Source organism: Corvus brachyrhynchos, unplaced genomic scaffold (assembly GCF_000691975.1).
Source record: "Corvus brachyrhynchos isolate BGI_N302 unplaced genomic scaffold, ASM69197v1 scaffold223, whole genome shotgun sequence".
Lineage (NCBI taxonomy): Eukaryota > Metazoa > Chordata > Aves > Passeriformes > Corvidae > Corvus > Corvus brachyrhynchos.
This window is the reverse complement of record NW_008237174.1, coordinates 362,766-374,999: the sequence shown is the minus strand read 5'-3', so window position 1 is coordinate 374,999 and position 12,234 is coordinate 362,766. Positions and strand designations below refer to the sequence as shown.

At 57.3% G+C, this 12,234-nt stretch overlaps 1 protein-coding gene and 1 long non-coding RNA gene across 2 annotated transcripts in view; one reads left to right on the top strand and one right to left on the bottom strand.

Annotated features, from left to right (window-relative positions):
- The window catches only part of LOC103611952 (diacylglycerol kinase gamma), a 17,883-nt gene extending 11,148 nt beyond the window's left edge, over positions 1 to 6,735 (bottom strand). The window contains exons 1-8 of the mRNA XM_017728754.1: positions 6,425 to 6,735; positions 4,235 to 4,311; positions 3,112 to 3,277; positions 2,159 to 2,398; positions 1,292 to 1,462; positions 922 to 971; positions 261 to 335; positions 47 to 166 (exon numbers count right to left, since the gene is read on the bottom strand). Of these exons, the coding sequence (XP_017584243.1) occupies positions 47 to 166; positions 261 to 335; positions 922 to 971; positions 1,292 to 1,462; positions 2,159 to 2,398; positions 3,112 to 3,277; positions 4,235 to 4,311; positions 6,425 to 6,491 (966 nt within the window). The 5' untranslated portion in view covers positions 6,492 to 6,735. The remainder of the gene's footprint in view (positions 1 to 46; positions 167 to 260; positions 336 to 921; positions 972 to 1,291; positions 1,463 to 2,158; positions 2,399 to 3,111; positions 3,278 to 4,234; positions 4,312 to 6,424) is intronic.
- A 3,123-nt stretch (positions 6,736 to 9,858) lies between these two features.
- The window catches only part of LOC108445328, a 16,002-nt gene continuing 13,626 nt past the window's right edge, over positions 9,859 to 12,234 (top strand). Inside the window, exon 1 of the long non-coding RNA XR_001860145.1 lies at positions 9,859 to 12,194. This is a non-coding gene — a long non-coding RNA (uncharacterized LOC108445328). The remainder of the gene's footprint in view (positions 12,195 to 12,234) is intronic.

Sequence of the window (12,234 nt, the reverse complement as noted above, 5' to 3'; positions counted from 1 at the left end):
GGGGTGGGCTGGAGCAGCCGAAGCAGGTGTCCACAGGGACACTCACCGTCTCCATCCCCAGGAGGACCAGCAAGGGGATGGTGGTCATGCCACCCCGGATCCACTCCTCCAGCGTCACGGTCCCGTCGTGGTTGTAGTCGATCTCCTCCATCATAGCCTTCAAGATCTGGAAGAAGGAGAAAATGTGGTGACACGGTGATGCCACCCAGGGCTCTGGCTGAGAGTCCCTGCAGCTGCCCCAGCTGCCTCCAGGCACTCACAGGCTTCAGCTCGGTGGAGTCCCACTCCAGGTACTCGGCCACGTGCACCATCTGGTTGATGATACGATCCAGCTCCTGAGCACAGAGAGACAGCAGTGCCCGATGTTAGGGACGGCTCCAGGCATGAGCAGAGTGTCCAGCCCCAAGCCCCCAAGGTCTACATTCCCATAGCCCCAGGCTACCCCAGTCCCCACCCACACAGGAGGGGCAGCAACACCCCAGCCCTCAATGGGTGCTCCTTCTTTTTTCAGGGCCTTCTGCCCTGAAAACCTGCAAGAAAATCTGTAAGGGGTTTTCCTTGGGAAAAACTATTCTGATAAACCAGATTTTATTTGCAACAGCCTTCAAGGACGATACCCAAAGAACAAAGAGAAAACATCATAGGAGAAGGAGCTGTGCGTGATTTTTTTCTTCCCTGAAATACCATGACCTGATGCAGAGCTACAATTCTTGGTGGGTGGATTTTTTCTAGCTCCTGCTGGATGCAGCAGAGCTGGCATGTGATCCCCAGCTCTGCAGTCCAGCTGCTGCTTTCCTCCTCCCTTCCCATATCTCTGCCCATTTTGGAGCACCTCAGCAGGGTGGTGGGCACCCCAACAGTGTCCTGCATGTTTCCAGCCCCCCGAGCAGCCCCTGCTTTCTCTCCCAAGGGAAGGCTCACCGAGCTGTCCAGGAGGCCGTTTCCATCAGTATCATAGAGGCGAAACATAACTGGAAGGAGGAGAGAAGCTGCTGATAATTAGAGCCCAGCCCAGGGGCAACCTGGGGTGCCCCAGGCACCCTATTCCAGGCTGCTGGAGCCTCAGGGTGGGAGCAGCACTGTGCTGCCTCAGCCAGGGAGAGATGTGACCCCAGGGCTGTGGGGTATCGAAGCCCCTTGGCCAGACATGGGTGACACAGGCAGGAGCAGAAGGGGAAGCTGAGTGGTTTTCCCAAGTGGACGGGAGCATCCAGCCCTGCACTCGCCCTCGGGCAAACCCCTGAGCCACTGCTCCCCCCTCTGCACAGCACCAGCCCAGGGTCCCACTTACACTCCAGCTTGTCTTCTGCTCGTCCCCTCTCCAGCAGGGACAGGTAGCAGACAATGTCCTTCAGGTGGACCACCTGGGCCAAGGGGGTGGGAGGAGGAGGCGGGGTGGCTTTCTGGGAGCTGGGGTTTTTCCGCAGGCTGAAGGGTAACCTCTTCTCCACTGTCCTCGTGCCTGTGGGCAGGGAGAGAGGCCAGGCACAGGGATGACACGGGACCAGTTGTCACCAGGTGGGACATGGGAACTCTGGGACAGGGACCCATCCAGCGTGGGACTGAGTGACACCACGGGGACACAGATGGGACACAGGAATGGGCACAAAAAGGGCACTTGGGACTGGTGCCATCACAGGCACAGGGCTGGGCAGTGCCACTCAGTCCCTGGGGTGCAGACTCCCACACCTCCATCACTGCAGCTATGGGCAGGATGAGCAGTTGGAGCCCATGGAAACGTGTCCTGCTGGGAACAAGCACCCACCCAGAAGGAGTGAGCAGCTCAGTGGGCAGCAAGGCAGCTTGCCAAGGTGCCAGGACAGCCCACGCTCACTGATGCCCATGCCAATAGCAGCCCTCGGCAGAGGGATGCTCCTGGCAGAGGGCCCTTCCTCGGGGGCTGGCAGGGGCTGGGGCAAGGGCCAGCCGTGACTCACCGCCCCATTTCCCCCTCCCTGCAAGATGCTGCCAGGTAATTAAGACAGTGACTGGTGGGGGCTCTGTGGGATGGGATTGGTAGCTCAAGTCTGCCAAGCAAAGGTGTCAGGATGCCAGGAACCCAGTGAGTTTGGAAGGTCACCATGCTGGGGAATTGACCAGAAAATGAGGAAGGCTTGTCACTGCCCGTGTCTCTCTGTGGAGCCCCAGCCAAGCTCACCTGGTGACTGAGGGCTGAGCAGAGACACGGAGGAGATCTTGGAAGAGCCCGAGGAGTTGTGAGCAGAAGTGGTGCCAGTGGTGGATTTCTGGGAGGATGATCTGGACCAGCTGGGGGAGGCATTGGGGATCGATGCCAGGGTGAGGGATGCTGGCTGCGGCTCAGCTGTGTTGCTGTGGCAGCTCTTGGGCTCGGGAGCGTGTCGTCCCAGAGTACTTCGAAGTGTTTTCCCATTGATCCCTGCAAAGCAGACACATGCCCAAGGGCAGGGTGACACCAGGGTGTCTATGCCCCTTGCTCCAGGAACTGCTGCTGGGTGCTCGCCCTGGGTCCTCTCTGCTAGCCCCGTGCCTCTCTGCCCCGGCATCCTAGCCCCAGGGCTCTCTGACGGGCACCGAAGGTGGCCCCTCACCCTCCTGCCTGGCCCAGGAGCTCCCAGCAGTGCTGCCATCCCTGGGTGATGGACACCACAGTGCTCAGGACAGCAAGGATGTGCTCCTCCATCACCAGTCAGAGCTGGGGGAGGTCCTCCCTTTCCTTTTGCAATTTGTAGTTCTTTCAGCAGATGTCTCCACGAGCCATGAATCCACCCGGGAAGGGCTGGGGGAGGCAGAGTTGGGTGCCTTGCCCACACGGTCTGCCAAGTGCAGGGTGGCTGCTTGCACCAGTACCCGTGACAGAGGCACAGGGCACTGCTCTGCATGGAGATGCTGACACGGAGTGACCCGGGCTCTGACCGTGCAGAGGAAAGGGCACGTGCCCTTGCATCCTAGAGAAATCCCTCCCTGGAGCAGCACAGGGCCCTGGGAGACAGATGGGGCAGAGCTGGGTTGTGAGCTGGCCCCGATGCCACCCACCACAGGTGCCACCCCCCAACCTTCATTCCCACGGGCAGGGTGGGAGCGGGCCCACCGTGCCACGCTGGTGCCCAGCTGGGGACAGGGCTGGCTCACCGAGGGTGCTGGGCTGCGACACAGCGGGGCTCTGGTGCTGGGTCTCGGGGGAGGCCTGGCAGATCTTCCGCTTGAAGGAAGTGAAGAGGTGCTGGCAGAGCTCCTCGGGCACGTCTGCCTCCAGGTAGGTCTTCATGAAGAGGCAGAAGCCCTCGTAGTCGATGGGCTGGGGAGTGGGCAGAGGAGGAGGAGGATGGAGGTGCCCCAGGCCACCATGAGGGTGTAGAGCTGCCAGTGGGTGTGGGGCTTCATGCCCTGGGCCCCCCTCACTGGGCACAGCAGCTGCAGAGCCCTCCCCAAAACCGCTGGCTTCCCAAATCCCAGTGGCTCGAGGTAACCTAAAGGGACCCAGAGGCAGCAGGGCCAGAAATGCCCAGTGCCAGCGTGGCTGAGGCAGGCGAGCTGGGAGCAGGGACAGCAGCCAGGGCAGGAGCTGGGGGAGTGGCAGGACAGGGCAGAGCAGTGCAGAGCAGTGGGACCTCCCAGCCCAGCCTCAGCCCCATGGGGACCATCCTCCTCCTGAGGACTCTGTGCCTCCTCCTTCCCCGCTGGGCACTGCCATTGCATGAGGACGATGTTTTCCAATGGCTTTTGTGGCCCCAGCTGGAGTGAGGGTCCTGTGGTGCCCTGGAATAGCAGGGTAGCTTTATGCCCCTCCTTGCCATGTTCAGCCCACTGATTTTTCTCATTTTGCCTTGATTCTAGTGATTACAGCCTCCATGCAAGGCTCTGTCCTGCTGGCACACTAATAGGTCTCTCGGAAAGCACCGCTTGGAAAAAATAATCCCAGCCTTCTTTGGAGGAGAGTGAGAGGGCACAGAGCTATCCCATCCCCATGCTGGCCAAGTCATTTGCTTTTAGGGGGACAGTAAATCCCTCCTGGATTCTGCCTGGCAAGGCAATGCCCCAAAAAGCTCTCAGCGGGATGGGGTGGGATGGCCCCGGGATGGCCTTGATGGGAATCAGGTCCTGGGAGCAAAACCATGGGGAGAGATGGGGGCCAGCCACCCAGCCCTGCCTTCTCCTGGCTGCTTCCAGCTGGGGGAGCTGGGCTGGGGGAGCTTGTGGGGAGCTGGGAGCTGCCAGCAGCACAGGGGGGACACTGGCGGGCACAGGGCCATACCTGTTCGGGGTTGTACCTCGAGAGGACGCCATCCCCATTGAACTCCTCCAGAACATCCTTGAGCTTCTTGGTGGAGTCTGGGGAGACAAAGGCACCGTGCTGAGCATGGCCCCACTGGGCTGCCTTTGTCATCCACCAGCAGGGTGGTGCAGAGGGGTTTATCTGCTGGATATGCAGTTTCTGGATCCTTTTGTGCCTGGAAGAGGCCACCCATGCCCTGCTTCCCCTTCCGCCTTCAGAGGGCAGGGCAGATATGGAAAGCTGGCCTGGGAGCTTTACATACATAGAGAGCTTCCTCCTGCCAGTATGAAAATAAACACAGAGCCAGAGCAAAGCAAGGAAGGCGTGGACCACGCTCCAGTCCCAGCTGCTCTGCTGTGCTAAGCACACCCCTGGGTGTCCCTGCCCCCATGCAGGTGGCTGCTGGCACCCCTTGGCAGGCCCAGTCATCCCAGAGGCTGCCTCGGGCTGCCCATTGGCATCTCCAGGAGGTGCCAGGAGGGAGAAATAGAACTGTATTCATAGAATCATGGAATCATTTAGGTTGGAAAAGCCCTCAAGATCATCAAGTCCGGCCATTAACCAGCACAACTGTGTTCACCACTAAGATAGAAGTGTCCCACATCTGCATGGCTTCCAAATCCCTCCAGGGATGGTGACTTCACCACTGCCCTGGACAGCCTGTTTCAGTGCTTGACTACCCTTCTGGGGAAGAAGTTTTCCTGAATATCCAATCTAAACCTCCCCTGGTGCAGCTTGTGGCCACTCCTTCTTGCCCTATCATTGGATTGGTCCATGCAAACTTCCACACAAGTACTGAAGACTTTCCCTGGCTGAGTGTTCCTAGGGCTGGCGTGTCTGGAGGGACATTCATCCTTTCAAAATAGAGGAAAAAAGGGAAAAGTGGAAAGAGAAAGATCAAGGTGAGAGAACATTCAGCCCTCACCTTCACACATCTCTGGGCACGGGCATTTAAAAGGTTCTTGGACACACCAGCCTTGTTAATTACTGTGAAATCCTCTGCAAGTGGGGGCTGTGCTGGCTCTGATCCCCCCAGCCCTCTGCTGGGGAGAAAATTTGCCACAGGACCACAACTGTGGGATGTCTGGGGCACTCAAGGAGGGGGATCCTGGCCCTCCTTGGAGAACCCCCAAGCCCCGTTCCCCAGCCCAGTGCCAAGCCATCCTCCCAGGGAGGAGGCAGCTACCCATGCTGGCCACACTTTGATTAACAAAACAAAGATGCTATCAGTGTTCTGAGCCCAGCCTTACAGATGGTGCTTTATGGTCTGGGATTCAGGAAAGCAAAGCTCACCATCCTCCAGAGGCAGGATGAGATGCAGAGAGGGATACTGCACACACGCCGCTGCCTGCAGCCCTGCCTGAGGCCTCTGGCTGGTGGGCAGGAGGTGGTGAGGAACTTGTCCCCAGCCTCACCCTTTTGATGTACAATGTCCCCAAGGACAGCCTCAGAGAGCTCACGGGGCCTCTCAGGCATCTCCCACCCAGCCTGCTCACTCCAGGGTCATGCCAGTTCTGCAAAGCAACACCCTTGTGATTTTACACCCCTTCTCCCTTCATCCCGTGGTCCTGGCTGCGCTTTCCTGCCCACCCTGCCCTGCCCCTCTCAGCACCTCTGCGGGCTGCACCGCTTCTCCATCAATGCTGGAAAAAGCACGCCCACACTCCAGCTCTCTGGCAAGCAGGACCTCAAGGACCTGGTTTCGGACCCCTGGGCTTTGCCCAGGCTCTCTCTCCAGCTTCTCCCAGCCCCAGGACCCCCTCGGTGCTGCTGCAAATCTCCTCTTCTCAGCAGCAGCTGCAGCAGAGTGTTGCTCTGCAAAAGCACTAAGGAAAATTACTGCAGAGGGTTGGCAGCCCAAAGCGAGCCGTGGAGCAGCTCCGTGTGTTTGGGAAGAGCCAGTCTGCTTTCCTGGTTGGCATTTCACTTCGCTAAGGAACGTGGGAGCCGGCCGCCTTCAGAAGGACTGAGCCCAGCTCACGTGTCTGGCCCCCAAAGCTCAGCTCAATCCTTCCGGGCAGGCAGGCATGGGGACCTCAACCAGCCGGTGTTAGGGGTCAGGGATTTTTCCAGACTCCCCATCCAAAATCTAAGGAACCACCTGGTTCTCCAGGGGGACACTAAGGAAAGGTAGGAGACCAGTCCAGCACAGATCAACAGGGTACTCACAGTCCGTGTACTGCTGGAGCTGGGCAAACTCGGCGGGGCTGAGCGAGATCCACATGCCATCGCTCATCTTTGGGCAGCAGGGCCTGTGACGGGGGCCACCAGCCACCGTGCTGCCGTGCCAGGCTCAGTGCCACAGGTGCCACACAGGGCTCGGTCACATCGGCACGGCGAGGGGCACGGGGGGCTCTCGGACTGCTGGCATCATCCCGCTGAGCCTGTGAGGAGCCAGCCCCAGAGCTTCAGGGCACCTGGTCAGCACCTTTTTCCCTGGAGGGGACAGAAAGAGAGGGGTCAGCGGAAGGCAGAGACTGGGTCCTGCTGCCACGGCTCCCTGGGGACAGTCACCTTCCATAGTGGGGTCTGTGGGGCAGGGGGTGGTGAGCTTGGAAATGGGGTGCCAGGGTGTTTTCCCAGCTGGGAAGGACGCCCCACTGCAGACGTGGGGGATCCGTACTCCAGGGAACAGGGAGAGGAGTGTGTGGGCTGCAGTGCAACAGGGGTGAGCACAAGGAGGAGCACGGGGCACCTCGCTGTGTGACCATTCTCAGGGCTCCGTGTCCCTGGGGAAGCCCCTCTGCCATGGAGCCACCCACAATGGCCACAGCTCTCAGTGGCCAGAGGGTGTGGCTGACAGAGGTCAAGCAAACGCCTCAGGCAGGGAAAGGGAGTTGTCACCCCCAGCGTTTTCCAGGGGAACCCAGCAGAAGGGGGAGCAGAAGGAAGGGCACGATTATTTAAAGAAGATGCAAAAACTGGAGGCAGGGAATACAAGAGAGTAGAAACTTCCAGCTTACTCCTGCACCTTTGAGGCCAGTGCTTACTTCCAGAGAACCGCTGTAAATGAAAATCTACAGTCAAAACTGGACACAAGGGAAAAACCTGTGCCACAGAAAAACCCTGACCAAACCTGTGCCACAGAAAAACCCTGACCAAAGGGCCCTCTCCAGCCCACCCTTTTAAAGGCTTCAAAATTTATTTGCTTTTTTCATTTAACTGAATTGGTAATCAGGCAAAGGGCAGCATTTGGAGGAGGTGGTTGTTCTCCAAGGAGTTTGATCTCCATTTTAGGGCTGTTTCCCTGCTAAATGTTGGCTCCCAGTTTCCACCAGCCTGAGCTGATGGACTGGAGAAAGCTGAGCAAGGATGAGCTGGAAAAGGTCACAGGACTTGGGAGGATGCTTGGCGAGCACCCACATCCCCCAGCTGGCTGCACCCTTCCATTCCCAGAAAAAGGTCTTTGGTTAAGGTGAACAGGTAATTTTGGGGAGCAGTCAGGTCCCACATGCCACACCAACCCCACAGAGAGTCCCTAGGGACATTCACATACGGTGTGCACCAGGAGCAGTCTCTTAACCCCTCATACTCAGGGCTTCCCCCACATGTCTTTACAAATGCTATTTTGGCTTTATTTTCAGCTGCTGAAAAGTGCTCCAGGGCAAGGTGTGGTCCCAGGGACAAAGCCTGATGTTGGCAGAGGAAGGAGCAAACCCTCTTTGGGGCTGTGGGGAGGATGGTGACAGCTCTGAGGAAACACCCAGATGGCTGCCGAGGGGTTTTCCAGCTGCAAGGAGTGACTGCACACCGAGAGAGGAGCCCACCAAACCCTGGCTACACACTTGCTGGAGTTAAATGCCACAACTCCCCTTAGTCCTGCTCAGTCCTTTCCTCCCAGGAGGGCAAAGTCACTGGGGTCTTGCTCCACCCCTCCATGGCCTGGGACTTCTCGGCTGCTTCTGAGGCTGCCTGGAGGGCTCTGGGGCTTGGGGACCCCACAAGATGCTGTTCCTGCCCAGGGGTGGAGCGATGGCTGTCCCAGGATTAGGGAGCAGTGCCCTCACTGCTCTGCCCTGGGGCACCCATGGCGGGATAACATACAATCCAGGGAAAATCTCACCTTCCCACCCTCACTGGGGCCCTGCAGCCCCACGGCAACTCGCCTCCAGCCTGTGACTATCCCAGCTCATGCTGGCAGCTCTTTGTCCCCACGCCACCAACCGGGGACAGGCTGGGTGTGACAGTGGTAGGGCTGGGAAAGAACTATCCAACGTCTTCCCACACTGGTTTTGTGGGGATCTTCATCTTGGTGAAAGCACAAGCAAGAACATGGTGTTTGCTCCTATCCTGGATGATGGGTTTGCCCCAAAGTACCTCCAAGGCTGGTCCAGAAGAACTCAGTCTGTAAGAAATGCCCAGGAACACACACAGACTTCATGTTTCCTGGCAAACAAGCTGTTTGATTCGACCAGAGCCTCTTTTTTATCCTAAACTTATCCAAGGAGAGGCTGAGAGTGCAGAACTAACTAGAAGAAAAGGCCAAGTGGGGGACCTGGCTGGCTCCAGCTCCCCGGAGGAGTCTGGGGGCACTGAGCCCTCCCACAACAGAGGGCAGCAAAAATATCCCTCGCTTCTTTTAATGGTGGGGGATGGGGCAGGGGGACAGGGCAGCACAAAGCACCAGAAGGAAAGCAAAGCAGAGCTAATTGGGCCATCCCAAGGGGCTTTCCCCCAGCAGTTGCTGGAATAACAAATGCCACTTCTGGCGCGTCAGCCTTGGATTTCAGGAAGGGCAGGAAAAAGCCTCCTTAGGAATCCAGCTGCTCCTCGCTTGGCCGCCCTCTGAATTGTCAGCGGCAAATTATGTTCTATTAAATCAAATTTGCCTCTCGCTAAAAATAGCTCCCTACTAGTGTTACAAATAACACCGGATTACCCTGCCTGAAGGCACTCACCGTGTGTTACTGCACGATTCAGAGAACTCCACTGGAGACAGCCTGTCTGAGGCATATCTCCCCCCTTCATTTTGATGTTCTCACAGGGGCACCTCAGCTTCTGTTCAAGACTATTCCCATGTATTACATGAAGTAAATACAGCATGATTAGTGAGCAAATGGGATATTCCAAGTACTGCAACAATGAGCTCAGAAAAGACTTAAATGTGTTGCATCTGCTGAATTTTCTTTAGTTCTTGGGATTCTATTTTTGTGCTCAATATTGCAACTGAACTTCACAAACCCTGACACCGTACTAAACACGCTTGAATGTGTGATTTTAAAACAGCTGAAGAATTAGCATTTTTAACAGCTATTACTAAGGATCCCTTATGGGACTAGAGATGAAATCCCCACATTTCCCAAATGCAAGGTTGGGCCAACTATTCTCAGTGGTTTTCTGCATGGCACAGAGAAGCATTAAGCTGTGAGGTATTTGATAGGCAACAGTTCTGCCGTCACAGGTGTCCTACTGCAAACCGTTTGCTCCCCAGGAAGAGACTGCAGCCCAACAGGCAGCAATTCCTGCATTTCAGAAGTATCACTAGAAATTTAAGGTTAATACAGTAGCTAGTCGGTAAAACCTAAAAGCCATGTGCACATTTCTGAGATTACAATTTTCAGCTGAAAAAATGACCTGCCTGGAAATAAAGTGGACATCCAGCCAAAGTGGCTTGGAGAGGATGGAGAGGGGGGATCCCAGAGCCTCCCAAACCTTCCCGGGGGAATAAGTGGTGCTGGAGCTCTTGGGAAGCTGCATGGAACATCCTGCCAGCTCCAGGAATGAAGGAGGTGCTGTTGGGAGCATCGACGGGTGCAAGCAGAGGTGCAGCTCCATGGGAGCCAGGGCCCAGCCATGTAGGGCTTGAAACACATCAACGTGGGAAATGCCAGGCGGGAGGTAGCCATGGGCCAGTTCCCAAGGGTAAGTGGAGCCTGGAGATGCGGCAGGACCAAGCCACGGGCAGCAGAACATGTCAATATCCCTAAGAAAGGGCTGTCCAGGTAGGAGTGTCCATGTCCTTTCAGTATCCAGGGATGGGGGACTCCCAGAAGCAGCGATGGGATGGCAGAGGAGCTGCTTTTCCAGCCAGACATTCCTGTCAGGAGCCTCTTCACCAGCCCCCAGCTGCTGGCTGCCCAGGGCTGCTGTGGATGGAGGACCCAGCTCCTCCATCCCACAGCACAGTGCTCTGGGGGTCACCATAGGATTGGGAGGGCTTGTTCCACTGTCACCCACCTGGCCCCCCACAGGACCACAGCTGCTGATGGGGACCTAATTCTGCCCATGCTGGGGCACAGAACCAGAGGCAACGGGTTGGCAGCTTCCAGGTGCTGGCAGAGCCCCCAGCCTCTGATCAGCTTCACAGGCGTGTGTGGATGGGGCTGCAGCGCATGCCCCACAGTAGATTCCTGCTCCAGATGCCCTTTGGGAAGGAAAAACATCGGCTCCTTGAGCTGCAGGAGGTGGCACGAGGAGGCAACGCTCGTGCTGAGCACAGGCACACGTGCAGAGGCCGTGGCTCCCTGGCAGCAGAGGGATAGAGCACAGCACACGATGCTGGGCTCTTCCCTGCATCCCTGCCCGGGCCTGCAGAAGCCACAGTCACGTGCCACATCTCCTGGGGCAGAAGCATGGCAGGTCCCTGCAGGAATGGCATTTTCCAGGTCTCCCCCCACATCTTTTGGAAAGATCAGCCTATTTTTGTGTTGGATGGGGAGAGGCCCCTGAGGCGGTGGGTGGAGTATAAATCCCTCCTGTCCCACTGCAGCAAACAAACCCCAACCAAGTCACGATCAAACTATTTTCTGCAGTGACAGGAGCTTTTCTGCATTTTGCCAGCCCAAGAGGACACTCAGGATCGGCTTTTTCCATTTTCCAAACCTATTGCAGTCTACACATCCCCCTAACCCTCTGACCACCCACCCACACAGAGGAAGGCTTTGCTTTGGGTGCTGAGCACCCTCGTGGCACCAGGGCGATAAAAGGTGCTGGCAGGGGTGCCCGGAGCATCCGTGTTCTCCCTCACAGTGACACAGGGAGAGGTGGGTGGCCGTAGCCCGCCCTCCAGCCCCAAGGTTGGGCTGTGGCTGTACCAACTCCCAACTGGGTGCTGGGAGGGCTTGGCTCAGCCTTGTGACAGCAGGGACTCAGCCTCCCTTGGAACTCGCCCACCCGCCAGGGTCAGGACAGCTCAGCTCATACCCCAGAGACACCAACAACTTCCTGACTTAACCGTTGTTGGATTTTTAGAGAACAATTTTGCTGGCTGAGTTCAGAGCAGACTGGATCTGAGCTAGGATACCTTGGGAGCAAGACCCTTCCCCTTGCCATCACCCCTGCAGGTCCCAGTCAAACCAGATCTTGTCTCATGGAAAAGCTCTTTCCCACACCAGACAGGGAAGCAAATGCTGGCCCTGCAGCCTAAGGACTGGGATCCTCCCCAGGATCCCACCTCCACCACCTTGCACGGGTAAGTCCAGGACTTCAGGACACCCCCAAACCTGGCAGATGGAAGCCCTGGCTCTCTCTCCCTGCGGGAACCCTGTGGCCACGGGTCCCGTGGGTTAACCCCACCTTGCATGGGATAACACTGCTTCCTGGTAGCTTTGAACCACGTTCTTCCCTTTCATCCCCCAACACAACCTGCAGAACAAGTCACATCCAGCCTCCCCCCCCCCCCACCCCCCAGCCACACCGAGCACCTCCTCAGTCCTCCTGGCTTCCAAAGCCAATGGCCCCGGCAATTTTTACTTAACAAGAAAGACACTAACGAGCTTTTCCGGCCTGGCAACACAGAGGAACAGCTGGATTGGGCTGTTCTTCTGCCCAGCCAAAGGACGGCTGGTTCTATAGCCAGGCTGAGAACCAACACATGCTGAGACACCAGTGAAGGTGGTGTAGGGTGGTGTAGCCCCCTGGGCTGCTTTAGGGGCTGGCTGCCATCCTCCTCACCCTGGGGACAAGGGTATATGCTGCCCTCTCCTTTCTCCAGCCTTCGGTAAGCTCTTCCCAGGAGCGGAGCCACACGCCTGGGAACC